General features: G+C 36.6%; 3 protein-coding genes, 1 long non-coding RNA gene and 1 pseudogene across 6 annotated transcripts; 2 read left to right on the top strand and 3 right to left on the bottom strand.

The window, feature by feature from the left end:
- Nucleotides 1–1,304: 1,304 nt before the first annotated feature.
- On the bottom strand, nt 1,305–7,452 carry LOC104784063 (ABC transporter F family member 4-like; annotated as a pseudogene).
- A 537-nt stretch (nt 7,453–7,989) lies between these two features.
- LOC104781320 (uncharacterized) lies at nt 7,990–10,899 on the top strand. Its single transcript, XM_010505961.3, has 5 exons — nt 7,990–9,456; nt 9,551–9,718; nt 9,942–10,085; nt 10,180–10,356; nt 10,450–10,899. The coding sequence occupies exons 1-5, from the start codon at nt 9,340–9,342 to the stop codon at nt 10,696–10,698; spliced, it is 855 nt and encodes a 284-aa protein (XP_010504263.1). The 5' UTR covers nt 7,990–9,339; the 3' UTR covers nt 10,699–10,899.
- On the bottom strand, nt 9,452–13,746 carry LOC104781321 (uncharacterized). Its single transcript, XR_766886.3, has 4 exons — nt 13,502–13,746; nt 11,686–11,783; nt 11,437–11,513; nt 9,452–9,710 (listed from the first exon to the last, which is right to left on the bottom strand). It is a non-coding gene; the product is annotated as an uncharacterized LOC104781321 (long non-coding RNA).
- Nucleotides 11,510–13,287, top strand: LOC104781322 (uncharacterized). Its single transcript, XM_010505962.2, has 5 exons — nt 11,510–11,808; nt 11,876–12,043; nt 12,132–12,278; nt 12,366–12,548; nt 12,650–13,287. Exons 1-5 carry the CDS (start codon nt 11,590–11,592, stop codon nt 12,824–12,826), a joined length of 894 nt encoding a protein of 297 aa, XP_010504264.2. The 5' UTR covers nt 11,510–11,589; the 3' UTR covers nt 12,827–13,287.
- Nucleotides 13,747–16,150: 2,404 nt separating the features above from the next.
- On the bottom strand, nt 16,151–20,499 carry LOC104781317 (hyperosmolality-gated Ca2+ permeable channel 2.5-like). Of its 3 annotated transcripts, none has more exons than XM_010505957.3 (11): nt 20,073–20,499; nt 19,832–19,975; nt 19,682–19,745; nt 19,332–19,544; nt 19,087–19,248; nt 18,428–18,726; nt 18,056–18,335; nt 17,692–17,970; nt 17,367–17,600; nt 17,086–17,272; nt 16,151–16,804 (listed from the first exon to the last, which is right to left on the bottom strand). In XM_010505957.3, exons 1-10 carry the CDS (start codon nt 20,366–20,368, stop codon nt 17,102–17,104), a joined length of 2,142 nt encoding a protein of 713 aa, XP_010504259.2. In that variant the 5' UTR covers nt 20,369–20,499; the 3' UTR covers nt 16,151–16,804; nt 17,086–17,101. The 3 variants fall into 3 exon arrangements, with proteins under 3 accessions (XP_010504259.2, XP_010504260.2, XP_087366733.1); XM_010505958.3 differs by having other exon boundaries at nt 17,094–17,272; XM_087510607.1 differs by having other exon boundaries at nt 17,094–17,272; nt 19,332–19,591; nt 20,073–20,405.
- Nucleotides 20,500–22,026: the final 1,527 nt, after the last annotated feature.

Here is a 22,026-nt window from a genome sequence, read left to right as displayed (position 1 = left end):
CAAGCGTCATCTACGAGGACAATACGGCTTGCATCGCACAGCTCAAGGAAGGATATATCAAGGGAGATCGGACGAAGCACATACTGCCGAAGTTCTTCTTCACACATGAACTACAAAAGGCCGGAGAAGTTCAAGTGGTGCAAGTACAGTCCTGCGACAACTCAGCCGATCTCTTCACCAAAGCATTGCCGACATTGACGTTCAGGAAGCTCACGCACAAGATTGGGATGCGGAGACTTCTGGACCTGGAGTGATGTTTGGATCAGGGGGAGCAATGTGTGCTGTACTCTTTTTCCTTCACCAAGGTTTTGTCCCATTGGGTTTTCCTGGTAAGGTTTTAATGAGGCAGCATCCCCTAAGCACATTGCAGCAATCCCATCCAACATGGCACGGTCATCTCGTCCAAGGGGGAGTGTTGTAAAACACTTAGTGGACTCTATAGACCGGCCCGCTCATAGTCCGTTAGGACATGGCCTTACGACCCATTTACTGTCCGCACGTTTACGGCCCATGGCCATTGCTTTACGGCCCATGGCCTATCTTATGTACTCGATTGCTTTATGGGCTTTAGCCCTTGTACTCCTATTATATATACTTGTAACCTCGACATTAATCAATAAGACTAAGAGATTTCACTTCCTAAATTCTCTAGTTTACAACACAATGGACCAATACATATGAAACAAAACTAAGAGCAAACCTACGGACTACTTGTATAATGAGATGAAAAAGACCAATAAACTCTGTTTTAGGTTATACTTGTATGTTTGGTGTTGGTCTTTTACCTTTGGTTTCTTATATTTGCGATGATGAATTAAGTGATTTTGGACTTTTGTAAATGATTCAGGTTGCAATAGTGCGCTTTAATTTAGTCTGACCTTAAGACAATTCAAGCAAGATTTTGTTGATGATTCAATGAGACAAAGGGAGAGGGTACTACTGCAAGCATAAAAAGGAAATAGACTACTCTTCCCATTCATTAGACTTAGGGAAAGCTTTTTCTTGTTACTACAAAACTGTGTATGCACATTATGAATCAATTTGTATGAAATACACGCACAAAAGCTTTGCTTTTTTGCTTGTTCTTCTTATGTTCAAAGTCTTGTAAAGTCCTCTGCAACTTGTATAATCAAATCACATGTTTTTTGAATTCAAAGTCCTCTGCAAGACTGTAAATTCTGTAAAATAAGAAACAAATGTATGCAACACTTGAAGTCTCTAATGGTGTCATGTAATTAAACCAGATATATAACGAAGGAAACTGAGTTTTTTAATCTTAAAAGCCAACAACAAGAAAAAAGACTTCACTCATCAAGCTCTGCTTTGATTTCTCTTTGGAGCTCTTTTTTGTACTCTTTAAATGAACCGGGGTATATAGTCATATTCCCGTCTTCCACAACCCAAATCTGACTCTTCTCCTCGTTCGAACAGACACGCGATATGAGTCTCGAGTCATGACTCACCAACACAACTCCACCTGTGAACTCATCTAATGCATCCGCCAAAGCATCCATAGTCTGCGTGTCTAAATGACTCGTTGGCTCGTCAAGAAGCAGAATCTGTGGGTTAGACATTGATATCGAGGTTAACACAACTCTAGCCTTTTGCCCTCCAGAAAATTTATCAATCGGAGTCAAGTGGCTGTTACTTGGTAGCCCAAACTTGCCTAGTTTAGCGCGCACTGCTTCTTGCTTGCTACATCCTTCTTGGTCAGGATAAAGACGAAGAAGATACTCAACAGGTGTTTCATCCATCGTCAAGAGGTCAACAAAGTGCTGAGAATACCAGCCAATCCTAAGCTCCTGGCTTCTTTTCACTTCACCTTCGGTTGGAACTAATTCTCCCGCAAGAAGTTTCAAAAGAGTTGACTTCCCCCCTCCGTTACGTCCAACTATCACGACCCTTGTCTCCATATCGATACCTACATCAACATCTGAGAGCCTGAAGCCTGGCTTGTTATTATCTTTCCCGTCGGGGTAACTGAAGCTACCCTTGATCATAAGAGGAGGAGGGAGCTGCGTTGGTTCCGGGAAATGGAGCACCACGCTATAGTCTCTCCATTGTTTTGAACCTTTTGTTGCTTTGGCCGCCTTTTCCTCTACCTTATTATGTTGATCCCGGTTTCCAGACCTCTTAGCTGCTTTCATCTGTTTGTCGAGGATCTCAAACTTTTTATTCACCTCATTGCGTTTCAGCTTATATTTACGTTCGAAATCAGTGAAGTTACCACTATAGTAGCCGAGTTTATGATCATGCAGATGAATTATATCTGTGCACACTGCGTTGAGGAAGTCCTGGTAATGTGAAACAACAACTAGAGTTGTCTTCCACCGAAGCAAATACCCCTCTAACCAAAGAACAACTCTCAGGTCAAGAAGGTTGGTTGGTTCATCTAACAACAAAAGAGTAGGCTTCATAAAGAGAGCTCTAGCTAAGGAAACACACATCCTCATGCCACCACTTAGTTTCCTAGTTGGATACTGTAGCATATCTTGTGTGAATCCTAACCCCCGCAGAATCTTGGACGCCTCCGCATCAACAACATCTGACCCCAAAATTTGCAGCCTGTCGTACAATTCAGAAAGCTTTTCTCCATTATCAGTATCACCACCATCATTCTTGTTGAGAGCTTCAGCCTCTTCCCGTAGCTTAACCAACTCTTCATTAGCGGAAAGAACTGCATCCAGAGCACTCTTTTCATTACCTACCGCCTCTTGATCAACAAGAAGAACATCAATATTCTTTGGAACTGGAATCTTCCTCCAAGCTAAAAGCTTTAACAGTGTAGACTTCCCCATTCCGTTTGGTCCAAACAGTCCATACCTTTTACCATGTGATATTTTAACAGAGGTGTCACTGAGAAGTACTTTACCACGACAAGAGACAGAAAAAGAATCGATGTTTATATATCTAACATTAGCACTCGCCTTGTCTTGTCCTTCAAGCAACGAGGTCTTGCTTCCAATAACAACAACGTATCCATCGCGGTCGTCCTCCAACGACCTCTTCGTCTTTGCAATCTGTGCAGCTTCTAGGGGTGGGCAAAATACCCGCACCCGATACCCGAACCCGAACCCGTACCCAAAGTAAGCAATTTGGGTCGGGTATAAATCATCCAAACTATCTGATCGGGTGTTCATATTAAACAAAATGGGTACCCGAACCCGATCGGGTATACTCTAACACCCGATTAAACACCCGAAAGCATCCATAAGATCATAACATTCCCGATTTCTTGTTTCTCTTGATTCTCAACTTGCCATATCCCGATTTCTGTGATATTCAAACCAACCAGAAAATCCCCCAATTTAACAAACTGGAAACCCTAAAAGAATCATTCTCATCGTTCCCCAACTCTCCTCCATCTGAGATCTCAAAGCAAATCAGGTAAATCACCTTCTTCTTCGTCGATTTTATCAAATAACTTAACACAGAAACTAACAATATGAATTTAATTTAAGCTATTTGAATTCTTTATTACGAGTGTTGTGTTGTAGTCTAGTATCAATTATATTTAAATTCATGCTTGTGTGTGTGTGTCTATGTTTTTTTGCTTGATAGATTCATCATCAACTCCACGAGAATTAATTTAAAGTGTTGGAGTGGTTTTCTTCCATTTCATTGCTTGTGTGTATGTGTTTCTTTTGTACTTTAATTATTTTTGGCCTCAATTCTGAATTTGTTTTAGTAGTGGAGTCAACGAACAATTAATTAATCTGAGTTATAATAATTAGAAGCATGATTAAAACTGGATACACATTATGCTTTTGTTTAAGAATTCTGATTTAGTATGTTTTTTTATTTCCAGATGGATTCATCATCATCTCCGAACCAAGATGCTAGAGATAATGAAGAACATGAACAAGAAGAAGAGGAAATGACTCCAGCTCAGGATCGAAGGGGCAAAAGGAAACATACACAAGAAAATGGAGCTACTTCTGAACAACCTAAAGAAAAGAAGATAATCCCCCCAAGGTCAAATGTATGGGATCATTTCACAAGAAAACAAAACCGTGACAAGTGTGTTTGTCACTATTGCAAGAAAGAATACTCATGTCCATCAAAGTCAGGGACTAAAAACCTGTGGAATCATCTTCATATCTGTAAGTCATACAAGGCATGGCAAGAAAAAGAAGATAAGGCTCAGCAAGTTATTAATTTACAAGGGAATTTTCAGAGTGGAAAAGTGTCTGAGAAGATTTTCAGAGAAGCATCAAATGAGATGCTTGTGATGCTTTCATTGAAAGCATGGCTTGGAAACACTTTTGTGACAAGGTAATCAATTTTTTTTTAATCCTTTTTTTAATCTACTTATTTTTTTTGTATCTTACTTAATAGAAGTATGTTTCTCTATGTATATCATCAAGGTAAACTTGTACAAACCTCACTCAAGAAGAACAGCAACAAGAGACATTGTTCACATTTATGTTGATAGGAAGGCTACTATGAAACAATGGTTCCTAACTAACAAGCAAAGAGTCTCACTTACAACAGATATTTGGAAGTGTGAGATCACTGGTAATGTTTATTTTAATCAGTAGCTTGTTTCATTTTTTTTAGATTTGTTTATTGTGTTATTTGGCTGAATCTTTCTTTCTCTTTTTAGGTTCAAGTTATATGGTTATAACAGCACATTACATTGATGCTCACTGGCGGTTAAAGAAGCTGATCATAGGGTTCAAATATGTCACAGATCATAAAGGTATTACCATTGCTAAAGTCCTTCTTGAATGCTTAGCTGACTGGGGAATAGAGAAGGTATTTTGTGTCACTGTGGACAATGCAACAGCTAATAGTAATGCATTGTCAACGTTTGAATCCAGCTTCTCTTTGATATCTGATGATTCTTTAGTGATGAAAGGGGATTTTTTACATATGAGATGTGCTGGTCATATTATTAATTTGATTGTGAGGGACGGATTGGATAAAATAGATGATAGTGTGGCTGCAATCCGTAATGCTATATTATATTTTAGATCAGGAGGCAGAAGGCAAGATGCATTTGATCTTAAGGTAGAATCTAGTAGGATGACAAGGGGCTGTTTGCCATTAGATGTAACAACTAGATGGAATTCCACATATTTGATGTTGTCAAGGGCAGTTAAGTACAAGGAAACTTTTAATAAGATGGAGCTTGAAGACAAAATGTACAATGATCATTTCATGGAGGTTATAGGTGGTAAAAAATGGATTGGACCTCCTTCAATGGCTGATTGGCGTGCAGTTCAAAGGCTAAATAAGTTCCTAAACACTTTTTACGATTCCACATTGGTAGTCTCAGCTTCTACAACTCTGAATGCACACAAGTGTTATGGTGAGATAGTGAACATAGCATCAGAGCTTCAATTGCTTTGTAACAACTCTGATAGTGATCTGAGGGTGAAAGCTCAAGAAATGTTTAAGAAATTTGATAAGTATTGGGATGGCTTGAAGAACATCAACAAGATGTTGGTAATAGTTATTGTCTTTGATCCAAGAAAGAAGATGCAGTTTGCAAAAATGTGTTTTGACAAGTTGTATGGAGAAGACTCTACACAGTCTAAGGGGTTGTATGAGTCAGTTCTTACCATTCTAGAGAGTATGTTCAAAGAGTATAGCGAAAGATATGGTAAAAAGGAAAATGTCCAATCATCTCAGTCTACTCAAGATTTCCAAGCAAATAGAATGGATGGCGTTGATAATGATCTTGGTTACCGTAGGCATAAGATTGAGCATCGGTACAATACTTTGCTAAAAGAGATTGGTGTTAGAGACAAAAATGAGTTGGATTCATATCTCAAAGACAAAGTAGAGAACCCTGAAGTGATGCTTGGAATGGAGTATGATGTACTCTCTTGGTGGAAAATAAACAGTTGCAAGTATCCCATTTTGTTAGAGATGGCTAGAGATTTATTTGCTATGCAAGTGTCTTCTGTTGCATCTGAGAGCGCTTTTAGCACTAGTGGGAGGATAATAAACCCATATAGGAGTTGTCTAACTCACTATATGGTTGAGGTTTTGATGTGTACAGAACAATGGATGAAACAAGATATTAAAATTGAATCAAAAATGCTTACCAATGCACAAATACTTGATGAATTCGAATATGAAGATCAACTTGAGAAAGGTGTGTATCTTTGTTCTTTAATTTTTTTTCCTTCTATTTTACTTAACATTTACAATCTGTATTTATTCATTATATTTTCAGATTTTGCAACCCTGACCATGACATCACAAGAAAAGTAAGACAGTTTGCAAGTTCTCTAATCTCTGTTACTAGGTAAATTAGTTTTAATTTTCATATGTGCCAATTTTCATATATTAGTTTAGATAGATTATATGATTCTAACTTTAAATTTGGTGTCATTTCATGTTTCAGGAAATCAAGAACTATTGGTTTATGAACTTATTGTTTTTGTGTTTGGATTTGTCATTTCTTTTTGTTGAACTCAATATGGTATGATGAAGTTGACTTTTTTATATTTGATGATTACAATCAGTTTGTTTAGTTTGGTAGTTTGGGTGTAACCCGAACCCGATGGGTGTTTACCCGAACCCGACCCGAAATCTAAAATTACCCGAATGGGTCTTATAATTCTAAACCCGAAAACCCGAAAACCCGAAATACCGACCCGAAACCCGATAGGGTACCCGAACGCCCACCCCTGGCAGCTTCTAAAGCTAATCTTTCTTTTTTTCTCTCGCTTCTTTTGTTCTTTATCAGTCACAAAGATATCATCAAGTTGCCTTTGCTCGCTCTTGTGCTTCCTCCTTGCATCCATCTGTCTCTATTCCTCATCAGATACGTCTTCGTCTTCTTCATCATCAGAAGGAGGAAGATCAACGCCATCCATGTAGGATGAAGCTTTTGGAATATCCTCAGAAGTGGATGACGATGTTGTCATCTTCTTGGAAGTACTGGATGAAGCAAGCAAGGCTGAGATTGATAATTTCTCCTTCTTGGAATCTTGTCCACTTGGTTTAGGATTATTCTTACCCATTAAAGCCTGTATCTGACATGAAACATCAAATAACAAAAAGCCAATGATGTTGAAGTACGAAACCGACAATGTAAATAATACGAATCTTAATGGGAATAAATCGGAACTGGTCCTTTTATTAACGAAGAATTGGAGTGAGGGTTTACAGAAAATGACAATTAAGGAGCTAAGCGCAGTTTATACGAAAATAATTACTCTTTTCTCTCTAAATTCCCAAAAAAATAGATCTCCTGATATGACAATAACCTCTGGTATATATAGTGGGCCAGTGACCTAGGGCTTCTTCTGTCTTTCTGTAAAATGACCATTTTGCCCTTGCAGCCAAATGAACCAAATCCAAGACTTCAAACCCTAAACTTCTTAGGAATCTTCTGTTGGGCTTTCAGAACTGTTGGGGGCAAAGCCCATATCCAACAAATGAGACATCCAAAATATTATATAAAATTAAGGATTTTTTTCTTAATTACGATGATAAAACATAATCACACTCTACATACGTGAATCAATAGCATCTATCAAATTATAACTCGTTAATTTCCAAACACAGCCGACGAATTACTGAGTTGTTTTTGTTCGTTAAACTTTTTTTAATTTATTTTGATCCTTAAAAACATACGTAGATTATATATCACGACAAAAGTTAGAGTAATTAAATCGTTATCAGTGGTTAATTTACTAGGATATGAGATTCGAGACAAACCTGAGACTGGGAGGCGCGTAATTTTGGATGGAAGACGAAGAAATATGAAGAAAGCTTTGCTTGGGCGTTACTTAACCCTTTCTTTTTAGTCGTAACTCGTAAGTCGTAACCCTTTCTTTTTTGTTTTTTTAAAGTTCAATTCGGCCTAAAGTCACAAAATAAGCCTTTTTATAACGTAAATAAGAAAATAGGAATAACGTAAAGAAGAAAAAAATAGAGTTCACACAAAAATAGGAATAACGTAAAGAAGAAAAAAAAAAGTCAATTCCATCTAAACAAACCCTAAACCGTATTAGAGTTCATTCCAGAGGTGGTTGATCAACGGAGAGATTTCGTCAATGTTTTCCCTCGAAAAGAAGAAGATGAAGAAGAGGAAGACGAAGGAGAAGCTGACAAATCCTTCACTTCCCGATGATTTGCTAATGAACTTCCTGGCCTTAACACACGTTGGTTCACTCTCTGAGTGAAACCAGATCAAACCAGAAGGAAAAGAAGAAGTCAAGTGATTATGTTTTGGCTACACTCCCAATTTCCAATGAGACATCAGCGTATTTTTTCAAGTCTCGAGGCTGTCCGTTCTAATACTTATAACACTAGTGGATCAAGCTACGAAGCGCTCTCCTCTAGCGTCTCTGTTCTGTAATGCCGGTCAGTCGGTCACACACGTGGGGCGAGGCTCCATGCTTGCGGGAGGAGCTAATGACACTTTCTGCCAGCGTCCTTAATGGGAAGATATATATGTAGCAGGAAGCTGCAAAGATGGTGATTCCAACTCCTTGAAGAACTCGTTTCAGGTGTTCGACACAAAACACACAAATTTGGGATCATGTGCCCACTCTGGGCAGCGACAGAAAACGTAGCTTATACTCCAGAAGTGTATGTATTGACGGAAAGATCCATGTGGTGACTCGCAAAGATATGGTTGCTTACAATTCCAAGATATGGGGGGGAGGGGGGAGTTGAGTTGCTGATCGTGTCCTTACAGTCCCTATGGCATATGTAAAGGAGCTGAGGCAGATCTCTGAGACCAATCAACAGCTGATATGGATACAGAACAATCACTATACTGAAAAAGTATGGATCTATAGAAATTATGAGTGAGAACCTGCGTAAAACTGCAGATCATAATCGAGAACCAAGATGCAACATGAACAGAACAGCTGAGAGGGAAGTTGTTTCCGCAAAATAATAACTGAATGGCTATTTGGTGACAATCTGTTAGATTGGAGACTTATCAGAATCCCAATCATATTATCACATTTCATTATTTAACTCTAAAACATGACAAACATTTCTCTGTATTTTATGCCTCAAGTAGATGGTATTATATATTAGCTTCAAAGAAGAGACAGATGGCCAAACTATCAATAACCAAAAAACAAAGAAATTATACAAAAGAAGATTCCTTTGGAGAGGAGCCATTGACTTTCTTGGAGTGGGGTGCAAGGGTTTGGATACTCAGTTGCTTTATTTTAACAATGTTTTTTTTCTCTTTATATAACAAACACAAGAGAGTGTTTGCTAAAATACATATAACATTCAGAAGAAGCTCTGGAAAATCTAGAAGCCGCTGGTCAGGAAACTTCTACTTTCAAAACAATCTCTGTTAGTACTGGATGCGACTATAGTAAAAAAGGATCCGAGAAACTTTCCTGCAACATGGTGCCAACATGCCCTGGTCCAGTTGGGCGTTCGTCATTTGCAGAAGCAAAGAAGCGACTGCAAAAGCTCGAGCAAGAATATCAACACACTTACGAGAAGTACACAGAACTACAAGTAAGCATCAATACATAGCATAAAAAGTTATTATTTGTAGTGTTGTTAGAAACTTATATGGCCAGTTTTACAAGATAATGAACTTAATGTACAGTCAGACAGGTATAGGTACTACGTTGTTTTACAACATCCAGGACATCACAGTTCCTGGGTTGGCTGCTGTATTAATGTCAGCGAAGGTTTAGTGGAGCAACTGCAGAATGTTCTTGACAAGCTGAATACAGAAGAAGCATCACAAAGAGGAAGAGAACCACCTACAAACGTATGTCCCAATCAATATCATTTTGTTTTTAACCGTACGCACAATTACTAGAATTAGAAAATTAATCAGCTTCCTGCCTTTATGACCAAACAATTGCAATTGTTCTGTTCCCATAGATCAGTTTCCTAGAAACCTAGGAAACGAAATTAAACCACTTATCATAGTTCGGTAAATCTTATTATGTATTTTCCATGTATTTCCGGTGTCATTGATACTGGTTTAGGGTAAGCAATTCTTCTTGATGCACGGTTGTAAAAGCTTGGCACAAGAAAAGATGGTACTGCAACATCTAAAAGCAGAAAACAAAGAGCAATACACTGATGGCCTGAGTCAAGAAACAGTTGACCTCAAAAGAATTAAGCGGGAGGTACCACGCTACTCCTACTGAAAGCCCCTCTTAGTTAATTATCATAAATGAGCTTTTGGATATTTAATTACTTCTCATCTTATGATCAAATCAGTTCAGGTGCATTCACAGAATAATTCCACAGAATAGCAGCAAGAAATCTATACATGATCTGTTGAGGAGAGTTAAAGAGATACAGAAGTTGACAGAAAAGGCTATTTCCAATGGTGCACTAACGGGCAACCGCACGAGTCTGGACGATATGAAAGATTCTACAAGTGTCACAATAAAGGTAATGAAGATACAAAGCACATATTTCTAACTCTTTATTCATGGGGTTGTTTCTTAAAACTAAGAAATGTGATGATGTTTGTTTTGCCACCAGCTTCTGGCGAAGGTAATCAGAGAATTTGAGAAAGAGAGAATGGAGATTGAGAACATCTTGCAAGACAGAGTACATTTTGCAAGAAAAAATGAAAAAGGGTACACAGACAAAATGAGATTTCTACAGGAAAAATGTAAATGCATAGGTGAGAAACGTGATGCAGAAAAGAAATACTTGCTCGATCTGAAGAAAAATTTCAGGGCGAGGCACAAAACTGCTTCACAAAGAAAAGGCTGCCGAAAAGGATAACTTCTAAGACACATGCAAAGATCTATTCCAAAGAATAGAAGCAAGACGCCTATATATGTATGGATGATGAACTGATGATAAGCTATCATGTTGTAAATCACATTGATGATTCCTTTTATGATACACCTCTCCTCTATAAGATGTATATTACAATATTTCCTTACCAGATCAATATAATAAGCAACCAAATCATTTTCGCTATTGTATCATTGGCTATGAACAAAGAAATTCTATTAAACAACTAACCATATATTCTCAGAATAAACTTAAAAGCCTTCTGGATTAGGATATCTGAACCTGCTTTGGTCAAACTAGACTTTAGACCAAGTCCCCTAAGAAAAACCTTTAGTGTGATATATTAAACTCTTACCACGACAACTGATTCTAAGTAATAACTACCATATTATCATAAATTTAAGACTATCATATTAATCATTTCCTTGCATCTGATGTATCCATGGGTTGTCTTACAAATAACGTGGCTTATATTCATAACCCTTTTGACCAAAGGCCATTGACTTTGGTGGTGTGGCTTTTGGTCAAACTATGACTTCCTCTGTTTCATACGATCACATTGAATTCAAGCATTTCTTTTATATTTTATGTCTCCGGGAGTTTATTCTTTCCAATAATATTTTAATAGAGACATCATCTTATCGCTAGTAATCACAGATGGATGCCCAAAGTATAATATACGGTATAAAAGAAAATTTCTTCAAGGAGGAGCCATTGACTTACTTGGCGTGGGGTGCAAGAGTTTGGATAATCAATTGTTTGATAGGTTGCTTCATTCAAAGCTATGATATTCTTCGTTCCTATAAGAACACAAAAAGAGCAATGCTTTCAAATGATACTTAGGAGAAGCTTTAGAGATTCTTGAAAATCAGTGACATGGAAGCTTTTACTCAGCTCAACGACGTTAGCGAAATCTCCAATTCTACTGGTATTGGAGGCAACTATGATGAAAAGGGTTTAGGGATACTTTACCATGACAAGGTGTCACCAGAGGCTGATACGGCTGTGCACATGTCAGTTTCCAAAGCAGAGAAGCGACTCAAAAAGCTCGAGAGGGATTATCAACACACCTATGAGAATTACATAGAAACCCGAGTAAGCATCTAAATGATACTGCTTATTATAAAGATTAGTAATACAAGATAATCAATTTTTTGAGCAGTCAAACAGGTTTAGGTTCTACATCAACGCAAAACATTCTAGCTATCGCAGTGGCCAGGCTGGAAACTCTATCATTTATTACAATAAACTGCGAGAGCAACTGCAGAATAATCTTGACAAAATGAATAAAGCAGAAGAAACAAAAAGAGGAATAGAAAGGCCTGACTACGTAAGTCCTCATAACCAAATCAATAACATTTTGTTTTTTACTATACAAACAAACAAAGAAAAGAGAGTAATTAGCCCTCATGCCTTAGTGCAAGCAATTCTCAATGCTGCACAGTTGTAAAAGCTTGGCCCAAGAGAAGAGGATACTACAACAGATAGAAGAAAGACCAATCCATATGGAAAACTGTAGTGACATGAATCAAGAAACAATTCATCACACAAAAATAAGCTGGGAGGTGCTACTACTGTTTACTTTAATAGTTTTTAGTTTATATCATCGATTGGCCTTTATACTTACTTTACCATTTTACAAAATCAATCAGTTCAAATACAGTCAAAGTAGAATTCCAAAAAGTAGCAACAGCAAAACAGTACATGATCTGCTGAGGAGATTTAAAGACACAGAGAAGATGAGGGAGAAAGCTATTATTGCCAATGGTGAGCATGTCAACAACAACCAAACAAGTCAGGACAGTTTGAAAACATCTATAGAGATGGAAATAAAAGTAATCAAATTCATGTCCCTTTACTCCAGACTTTTGTTCAACTGTCTCCTTTCTTAAAATTTTTAAAACTCATCAACGAAATGATTTTTGTTACCCAACAGCTTCTGATAAAAGTAATTAAAAAGCTTGGAAAAGAAATTAGAGGGAGAGAGACAAGGATCTGGACTGATAATAGTCACGAGGAAAAGATGAGGCATCTAGAGAAAAAATGTGAATGGATATGCAGGAAATGGGATGAAGAAAAGAAGTATCTTGTAGAGTTGAAGAAAAATACATGAGGGGTTGTAAGCTTGTAAGACCGTCCCGCTAGCATTTCAAAGTATCCTTACATTGTTAATTCTTCCCGCTGCAGTAGTTTGGTTTGGGGATTCAAATCTTATTTTGCTAAACTGTCCACTCCGTTTCTACTGCACACTACCACTGCCGGTAAAACTCATACATTAGTTATAACCACAAGCCTAGCAAAATTTGTTCTACAAGATTGGAACACTATCAACGGTGATTATGCGTAAAATCTAGGACTCACAAAGAAGAGACAGGGCAAAAGATCACCAGAGTTTGATCAAATGTTAGTTAAGCATGCTACCATTTACTACCTTTAGAGTCTAGACTCTTTCCAGAGATAGATATGCATATATCAAGTTGTGAGGTTGTAACCCTAAAGCACAAAACAGAAAATGTTCTCAAAAATTTGAAGTTCATCCTTAGGGTTCTATACATATTTGGTTCTTGAGTACTCTTTTTCCTCTTTCTTTCTTCTTCTAATTTAGCCTTACAACTCCAAATCTATCAAATTGGGTGCAATAAGCAAGTGTCAATACTAGCCATGGCGATAATTCAGAGAATGAATCAAAAATAGGAAACAAAATTCATGGTTGACAGAATTTGACAGAAAAACCAAGTTAGCTAAGTACTAGGTCCTAAGCGGAAGAGAAAACCAAGTTACGACTTACTCTTCGTGATGCTCCGATTCAGGTGGAAGCCGCAGATGATTCTGGCAGAGTACATTGTCGAATAACAGAAGTTGGTTCATAGCTTTGAGATGATGCAACGGGCGAATGAAGATCCTCGTGAGGTACGGGATTGAGAATACAGGAATTGTATGTGAAGAGGTGTTGACCGAAGCTTAGATGCTAAGTTGGAAATGTACACCTGTTCGATACAATGCCATCGAATAGAAAGCAGCAGAAAAGGAAGTGGATAAAAAGTGGACGTGGAAGGTATACTATAGACCCCTGTTTTAAAAATATCCGCCTAACACCTATTACGTCCCGTAAAATCGCTAGGTCCACCCTCTCTGTCTCGATTAATGACTAATCCCTGCCTAGCATCCATTATCCAATTATACCATCTAATCCAATTAATTCCCGCATAATTTTGTATATACCGATTATTTTTGGAGCCACATATAAATCAAATATATATATTTCTATTATTTAGACATTTAAATTAAGAGTTTACGATGTTTTACAATAACTAATATACAAACTTTTAATTAAAATCATTATTTTTTTTCTTAATATTACGTTTTTATGTTTTTACCGTAACTTTAAAGACAATACTATAGCATTATATTTTATTTGATATTTTTATTTTCACATAAACATAATTATACATATATTTAGTACTATATATTTTTAATTTACTATTAATTTAATAAAATAACCCAAAAACTAGTCCCCGATTAATTTCCGTTTAATCCCCGTTTAATTTCCGATTTTCTCGCTAGGCGCTAGGCCCACCCCAACCGTCCGACTAGTGCCTAGCGATTTCTAAAACAGGGCTATAGACTATAGAGGATAAAAGGACACATAAAATAACTTGAGATTTGAATGAATCTGATAATCTCTCTGCAAAATTATGTTTTTCCAGTTTATGAATAAATATTCCAAATACATATTCCACATATATATATAAAAGAAACATGTAATAACCAAACTAATTAATGTGTAAAAAACATTCAGCGTTTGTCAAAGTAACTCGTTTTTCTCTACAATCACTTGGCCATATTTATATGGCCTAAAGTGACAACACATGAGGATGTACGTGTGGAGAGACGCTTCAAAATCCTAGAGATATCATCCATGCCTCAAATGGAGTCTGTGCCAAGCAACGGTTGGCTAAAGTTTGTTGGTGATTCCGCTGAGCTTATTACACGATCTAAGCAAGGTTGGTGGTGCCTGTTATAAGCATTCGCAACATCAACTTAATGCACTTCCATTTCCCCGTTCTTTTCATCTTCTCCGTCTATTTCAACTGCTGACAATTAATTCCACAAATAATCTTCCTTATTCCCCAAACCATGAATTACAGCAAAAAAATCACAAATTTTATTAACTAAATGTACTATATAATAATTTAAATATAAATTCAAATAAAAGTAAAAAGAAATCATATATTTATAATTGATTTTGAAAATTTGGTAATTAATATTAAATACATTAGCATTCAATGGTAATTATTTTAAAAATGAAGATTTATTTGTGAAAGTGCTGCAAAAATACTTGTATATATTCTCAGTATAAACTATAATATATAAGATTTTATCATTTATTCAACACCACCATCCCTTACCAACACAATCTTCGGCCATCCGCCATCACTATCACCAAACCATCAAATACCAAAATAGTAAATTTCTCTACTCCTTATCTTAGTTTTCTAATTATTTTCATATAGTATGCTATATTATTTGTTGGTGTTTTTGGATTGATTATGTACCAAATTCACCCAACCATTTTACAAAAGAAGAGTTGTCAATGCAGAATTTCTTGTGTAAAAATTATCTTCTTACCATCATACGTTGTTCCTTTGCAACGATGTGGTCCGCATCAGATGCAAAAAGTAGATCAAGGACAATAGCTCATCTTCTTGACTTTTCCATTCTTGTCAATTTCAAAAATATGGATAATAATAAGTAACAACAGCAGCAGCAAAAGCTTCATATTAACAGTTTAAATATCAAAAATAAATACTGACCTAGGTAATAAGATCTGATCTTCAACCCAGTTCACATAAGTGTGAATTGACCCTTTCTTCCAGGATTGATGTATGATATTCATTGAAATGAGTGTTCGGTCTTCCATACGATAATAAAAGAGGTTGACTGTTTGAGAATTGGAAACTCCTTGCACAAAAATAATACTATTACCATCACTGGTGGTTACTTTGTATCGATATGGTCCACCAAACAACTTTCCACCAAACAACATTTTCCAGGAGTACTTAGACCAACTGTTGGATGTATACTCCCACAAATCCAAAAGACTACCACCAATTAAATTATATTTATAGAATTAATAAATCTGTTTAAAAAAAATACTTGTGAACATAAAAAAAAAAAAATCAATCTAAAATAATTTGTATCATCATCGACAAACCTAGTCCTAACTAGCATATTTTTTCTTCTTGGAGTTTTCAACACAAATTAGATCCTTAGTCATAAGTAAGTGTTTTTTCCGACTTTGATTGTGTGATTAGCTTTTGGTGTTTATTAATCTCTAGGGTGAATAACAAAGATCAATATGCCGCCACCAAATTTGACTTATCTATAGAATAATAATCATGATGAAACAAAAGAGCCATCCTAATTAAGTAAATTATTAGCATAATCTTGTTGCTGGATTTATTAGCATAATCGCCGTATCACACAAATCATACTAACTAGTTCTAACAAGTATAGGAAGGTTTTCAGATTTTTTTCCAGATGCTAAGAGCCTAAGACATAAGAATGCAGAATTAGAAAGCTGATAATTACCGCCTGACCGTTGCCAGTTCCGACATATATCCCAAGCAAATTTGTGACCGTGCGGCAATCTTCTTGTACCAATCGATGGGATATCTAGGCCTTGCGTCCAGATAAGCTTTAATTAGCATCTTTCTCTGATAAGGCAGCCATTTTCCCCTTCCTCTTCTCCTCTCTTCTTGTTTCCTTGCTTTGAAATTTGAATACTCAACTTTCCTTTTATATACAACTAACTTTCTTGTCGTGTGTACTCACTCTTGTTTATATTAATATATATTATGAAAAAGTGTTGAATGAAGTCCAACACTTAAAGATAGCGTCCAAGAACTGCTTAAATCTGGTTACTATCATATCTAATGTAACTTTTTCTGATCCCCTCCTTCGCTTCTAAAGGAAGCTTTAGACACTTCGTTTCTGTGTTATTGGCTCGACGTGATGATACGATTACGTCGTTTAAGTTAAGCCCGTTACAGTTGCATCATTGATTGTATTTAGTCTTCTCTCTCGTTCTCTGTAATGATTATGGAGAAAGATCAACAAAAGTTACAAAACAACATTAGAGGACGAGGATAATATATTTTAATAAACCAAACTGATTTAGAAACAAGGTGTTGGTGATGTCTGTAGATTAGAGGACGAGGTGGAAGGAAGAGGACTTATTAAAACAGTAAACAACTTACAAAAATCATCTGGCCATTAATAATACAGCCTTCACTGATCTAAAAGTGACAACAAATGAGAACGTATACGTCGAAAGCTTCTAAATCCATGATCTACGTAGAATATACTAACCAGCTCACCTCTAGCTTCAGATGGATTCCGTTCCAAGCAATGGTTGGCTCAAGTTTGTTGGTGCTTCTACTGAGCTTATTACACGCTCTAAGCAAGGTTGATGCCTGTTATACGCAGTCGCAGCATCACCATAATGTGCTCCCATCTCCCCATTCTTTTCATCTTCTTCATCTATTTCAACTGCTGTCTACACCACAACAACAAACAATGTATATGAAAAGACCTGTTTTGTGTCCCTCATTAATTTCCTTGGAAAAGTTAATACAAAATTTGATGAATACCTGTATAGGGAAATGTTTGAATGATGGGAGGAAGCGGATCTTGCAGTACTCGTTGTAAGCTATAGTGATCAATATGAGTGGTACAGTAGCAATTGCTGCAGATGGCTTTGACTTAAGCCCAAAGAGACCCACCATTGTGATTTGCATAAGTATTATTGAGACAAAGATATAATGATGAATGGATGGCCAGAATCTGCCGCATGTATCATATGTAGCCTCGTACACATCTTCCATCTGAGGAAACCAGAGTTAACATAATAATGTAAAAGTAGTATATGTGTGAATCACACACATCTTAAAAGAAGAAGTTTAAGAGAATCTGGACCTGGTTGAAGTAGACAATGTATCCAAGGCAGAAATAACCAACTAGGAAAGGGAGCATCAATGGTGCGACCACGGCATAAATCATACCAATCATTATCGATAAGGAAACAGTGGGGATAACTCTAAAATATGGAAATGAAAAGAGGTAAGGAGTTCTCTCTTTTCCTCTTCCATACGTGCAGGATCTCATGATATCAAATAGTACAAGTCCCAATTGAAGAATCTCCAAAGAAAATCCAGACAGTCCATCTGTCAAGATGTATGTCATAAAAAACTCTGCCTATATATAAACATCAAGTGATACAAAAGTTACCGTTTTGAAGAAAATTTGGTTTTGGATTTGTAGAAGAGTGTATAGGCATTACCTGAGCTGAAACAGCAGCAGCAAGGTGACTAGGAATGTCTCTAGGATGAGTGAGATATTCTCCAATTTCATCTAGCAAGGAACCAGAGATAAGACTCAAGAAGAAAACATTTCCCATTAGAAAATAGAAGACCATATTGCAAGCTTTAATCTCCTCATTGCTCTTGGAAATAGAGCCGCCAAGATAGGCCATTCCAAGCATGGCAAAGGGAATGATGTACATGAAACCTTTGAGTATTGCACTTGGGAGGTACCCTGTCACAACTGAACTGAGCCCTGGTCTGTTACAAAAAAAAAACTTATATTATTATGATAAAATCAAGAAACAAAACTTTATGAGAACAGTAATAGTGAAGGAGAAGAGAAGCATTACATGAATTCAATAGCCATGGCTGGAGGAAACCATTTTTTAAGCTTCTCATACTTTGCAATTCCCTGGACAGCTGTGACTGGAATAGCAAAGAATATTGTAAGAAGTGCTGCTGCAAGGATGACTCCTATTTTGTTGAGAGGCAATAGCTTTTGCGGAATAGCAAGATTTCTCCAAGATACATCTCTTGGTTCAGGAGCCATTTCAGTTATAAGTTCTAGGGGATTTGAGTGCTGCTGTGTTTGAGCTGCTAGAGCGGCACTTCTTCGGGATTTGAAGGTTACAAACGCAACAGGTAATTCCTAAATTTTAAATTACGCACAATATAGTAGTGGTATTAGTAACTTAGCAGGTGATTCATTATGCTGCACATACTATAGCACTTGACAATGACATTATGCCAAATTTTAACACACTACTCTGTTTTGGTCAAGCTACCTCATACAGTCTCTCGCTAGTTTTGTTTTAAGTTCATTTAGACCATTTAGATGTTACTATCGTCATAGAACTTCTATTTCAGGATTCATGCAAGTCACTATAATCCTACGATTACAGTTATCTAGAAACTTGAGTAACCTGAAATGCTAGTGTGTTAGAAATCTATTAAAAAAAGCACAGAACTTTGTTAACCATCAAGTCTGACCTCAATAAAGAGTTTATACCTTCTCTCTCAGCATAGTTTCACTTTGAAGGTGGCAAATCATATTGGTAATTTCTCGAAGCTTTTCTTCAGATGTGGATATCTTATGTTCTTGTGATCCATTTGAAAGCATGTCTGTGTGTCTCTTGTCTTCTAGCTCTTTCTTACGCTTCTTCTGCTTCCCCTACGTAAAGGATGCTACCATCAGAAAAAAACCTGGTAGAACAGAAAGAAATATATGATGATATCACCACTGCCAAACCTTACCAAAAGGTATTCAAGATCTTTCCCATCGTACAACATCTGATACGAGTGATAGCTGAAGCGATGATGCTTAGAAAAAAAGTGATCAACAGCGCAGCCACGAGTGTTATGCTCAGGGCAGAGAGGAACTTGCCGGACAAGAACAGTGAACTGGTCAGCACGATGCCTAAGTTCTCCCATTTGTTGAAGCCTTATCACAAGAATCTCTTTATATTCCTAGATGAGGAGGATCCAGTAAATAACCTATTCTATAAAATGATAATCTGGTCCAGGTATATATAGATGATCAACTTAGTCAGAATCCAAGCCAGATTTTGGAAGTATGCCATGATAGACAATAGTAAAAAGCTTACCTTATGCAACAAAAACAATGCATAGAATGAAATGAGCCACAAGCATGAGAAATGCACCCACAACCTATACGAAAATTAAGACAGATATCAAGAAACCAACTCTGAGAGAGATAATGCAAAATTAAGACATAAGCAAAAGATAAGGCTTACTTGTTAGAACCTCGTGTGATGTTTGATATTGTGAAAGCATCCATTGAATACTCTCTTCGAGTCGGTAAATCTGACTTATTGTAATAATCAATCGGAAGAAGCAGTGACGCTCCAAGTAATGAACACAACAGGAAGAATCTGATTCTGCAACATAAATCAAAGACAAGAGCTAATGAGCTATTCACATCTCGAGATTATCACAATTCACAGGATATATATATGGTGAAACTAAAATACTCACCCGAATTTGAAGAGCCTGATGAGGACAAGAGCGTCGAGGCCATGTCGGCTGAGGATGTCTTCCTGGGGGACACGGAAGGCGCGTGGGATCCACGCAACGGAAGGGAGGAAACGAGGGAGGCAAAGGGAAGAGTGTAGAGACAGAGGACGGTGGTGGTGGTGGCGATCTGATAGGCGGCGAGCGTAGTAGACGACGGCGTTGCGAGGCTGCTTCTTGAGGACGGAGAAGAGCCAAAGTGCGACGAGGGCGAGACCTATGTTGATCGACGCCGACGCTATCAAGCTCTCCGGCGTCATTGTTTTTTTTTTTCTCTTTTCTGTGACTATGTGAAACAAAGTCAGTCACATGATGTCATGTCATGTGGCCCTCCTTGTGCTGCTGCATGTAAACAGAAGGCCTCCACGCCGCATTTGTCTCCTTTTTTCATTATTACACCTCGACCAAAATAGCATAGTGATATTGATTGAATTTCTGCACCTCCCTAAAAAGGAAATTTCTAGTACTATTTAATTTGTTTTACGACAAAATGTTTAAAGGAAAAAACACACACACACACACACAAGTGTTGTACTTAAAATTATGGAATCATTGGCCAAAAAGGTAAGAATCACACATGTGTTGTACTTAAAATTAAATGAAAGTTATTTATATAAGGCTAAATTTGTAGAATTAAAAGCAAGTGATAATTATCATCGCTAATTTTCAAAGTTTATGCTATACTATATAGGACTATTTTATGAGAGATTTTGTGTTACTAATGTATTTTACTATTTTGTAATGCACTCTATGTTTTTTTTTTGGGGTACAAACTTTTTTGATAATAAATATTTTTAATGTTTTTCTTATCTAAAACTTTAACTTGTTTTCAGGAATATAGCCATTGAGTTTTATTTTTTTTATTTTTAAGGTGGATACAATCTATCTATGGAGTTCTTTCAATTTCAGTAAAGACTTGTCACTTGTTGTACTTACTGGTCAAATAGTGTCTACCGTAATGTCTTGTGATCAATCTTGAAACAAGAATAACCTCTATCAAGATTCAAAAATCCCCTGTGGTATGAAAGTACAGACTAAGATGAAACAAGATAAACAAACGCTTAAATAATCCAACACACAAAAGACTATTATTCACGAGGTTACCAGTGTATTTTGTAACAAGATTATTATAATCGATTGCAACCATTTGATATCCATTGGTTCGTGACATACATGAAGTGTTCAGGATAGATAACACATGAGTCCATGACTAACTATAGTATACTTTATTTAATTTTCATTTGAACAAATTGATCCAAGTATATACTTTTAAAAAGTTCTAAAACAGCTACAACACTTTATGTTTCTTTTTTGGGGTACACACTTTTTAAAACAAATATTTCACGTTTTTCTTGTCAAAAACTTTAACTTGTTTAATTGTTTTTGACGAGAAGCAGTAAGAGAGGATCCTCTACATAATTCACAAAAATCTGGATTAGTCCTTCGTACCATGAGTCATGTATGATCTGGCCCGGCCAAAAATCTGGATTAAAATATTTAATGCCATTTACCACTTTAGAAATGTTTTGATATGATTTTTTTTTATCATTAATACAGTAAAACCTATATAAATTAATAAGGTCGGGACCATAAAATTTTATTAATTTATAGAGGTTTTAATTTATCGATAAATTAATAAAATATTAATTTATAAATTTGGCGCTCATGAAATTGATTAATAATCTTGGTTATTATAATATGATAGATGTCAATAATTTACTATATTATTCTGGTGAAAATGATACATGTAGAAGTTTGTAGTTTAGAAGAAATCACTGATACATGATGAAGTTCAAAAAAATATGTAAAGAAACAATTATCGCGTAGATAATTTTTTACAATTTTTGGATGCGACATAAAAGACAACACTAGAAGTTTTGATACAGTCAGGAAGATTAGAAATGAGCGCCAACAAGAA

The sequence above is a fragment of the Camelina sativa genome, chromosome 4, assembly GCF_030686135.1.
Source record: "Camelina sativa cultivar CO46 ecotype springtype chromosome 4, ASM3068613v1".
NCBI classification, from domain to species: Eukaryota; Viridiplantae; Streptophyta; class Magnoliopsida; order Brassicales; family Brassicaceae; genus Camelina; species Camelina sativa.
This window is presented reverse-complemented; position numbering and strand designations above follow the sequence as displayed.

Bases quoted from the DNA above. Each gene is read 5' to 3' on its own strand.
- LOC104781317 (XM_010505957.3), bottom strand. From the start codon at position 20,368: ATGACGCCGGAGAGCTTGATAGCGTCGGCGTCGATCAACATAGGTCTC. The intron at 17,601-17,691 runs GTCCAGATTCTC...TGGTTTCCTCAG, and splicing joins ACATTGTCTACTTCAACCAG to ATGGAAGATGTGTACGAGGC. The intron at 17,273-17,366 runs GTATTCATCAAA...GTTGTGGTGTAG, and splicing joins TCAAACATTTCCCTATACAG to ACAGCAGTTGAAATAGATGA.
- LOC104781322 (XM_010505962.2), top strand. From the start codon at position 11,590: ATGGAAGCTTTTACTCAGCTCAACGACGTTAGCGAAATCTCCAATTCT. The intron at 12,044-12,131 runs GTAAGTCCTCAT...CTCATGCCTTAG, and splicing joins GAATAGAAAGGCCTGACTAC to TGCAAGCAATTCTCAATGCT. The intron at 12,549-12,649 runs GTAATCAAATTC...GTTACCCAACAG, and splicing joins CTATAGAGATGGAAATAAAA to CTTCTGATAAAAGTAATTAA.
- LOC104781320 (XM_010505961.3), top strand. From the start codon at position 9,340: ATGGTGCCAACATGCCCTGGTCCAGTTGGGCGTTCGTCATTTGCAGAA. The intron at 9,719-9,941 runs GTATGTCCCAAT...ATACTGGTTTAG, and splicing joins GAAGAGAACCACCTACAAAC to GGTAAGCAATTCTTCTTGAT. The intron at 10,357-10,449 runs GTAATGAAGATA...TTTTGCCACCAG, and splicing joins CTACAAGTGTCACAATAAAG to CTTCTGGCGAAGGTAATCAG.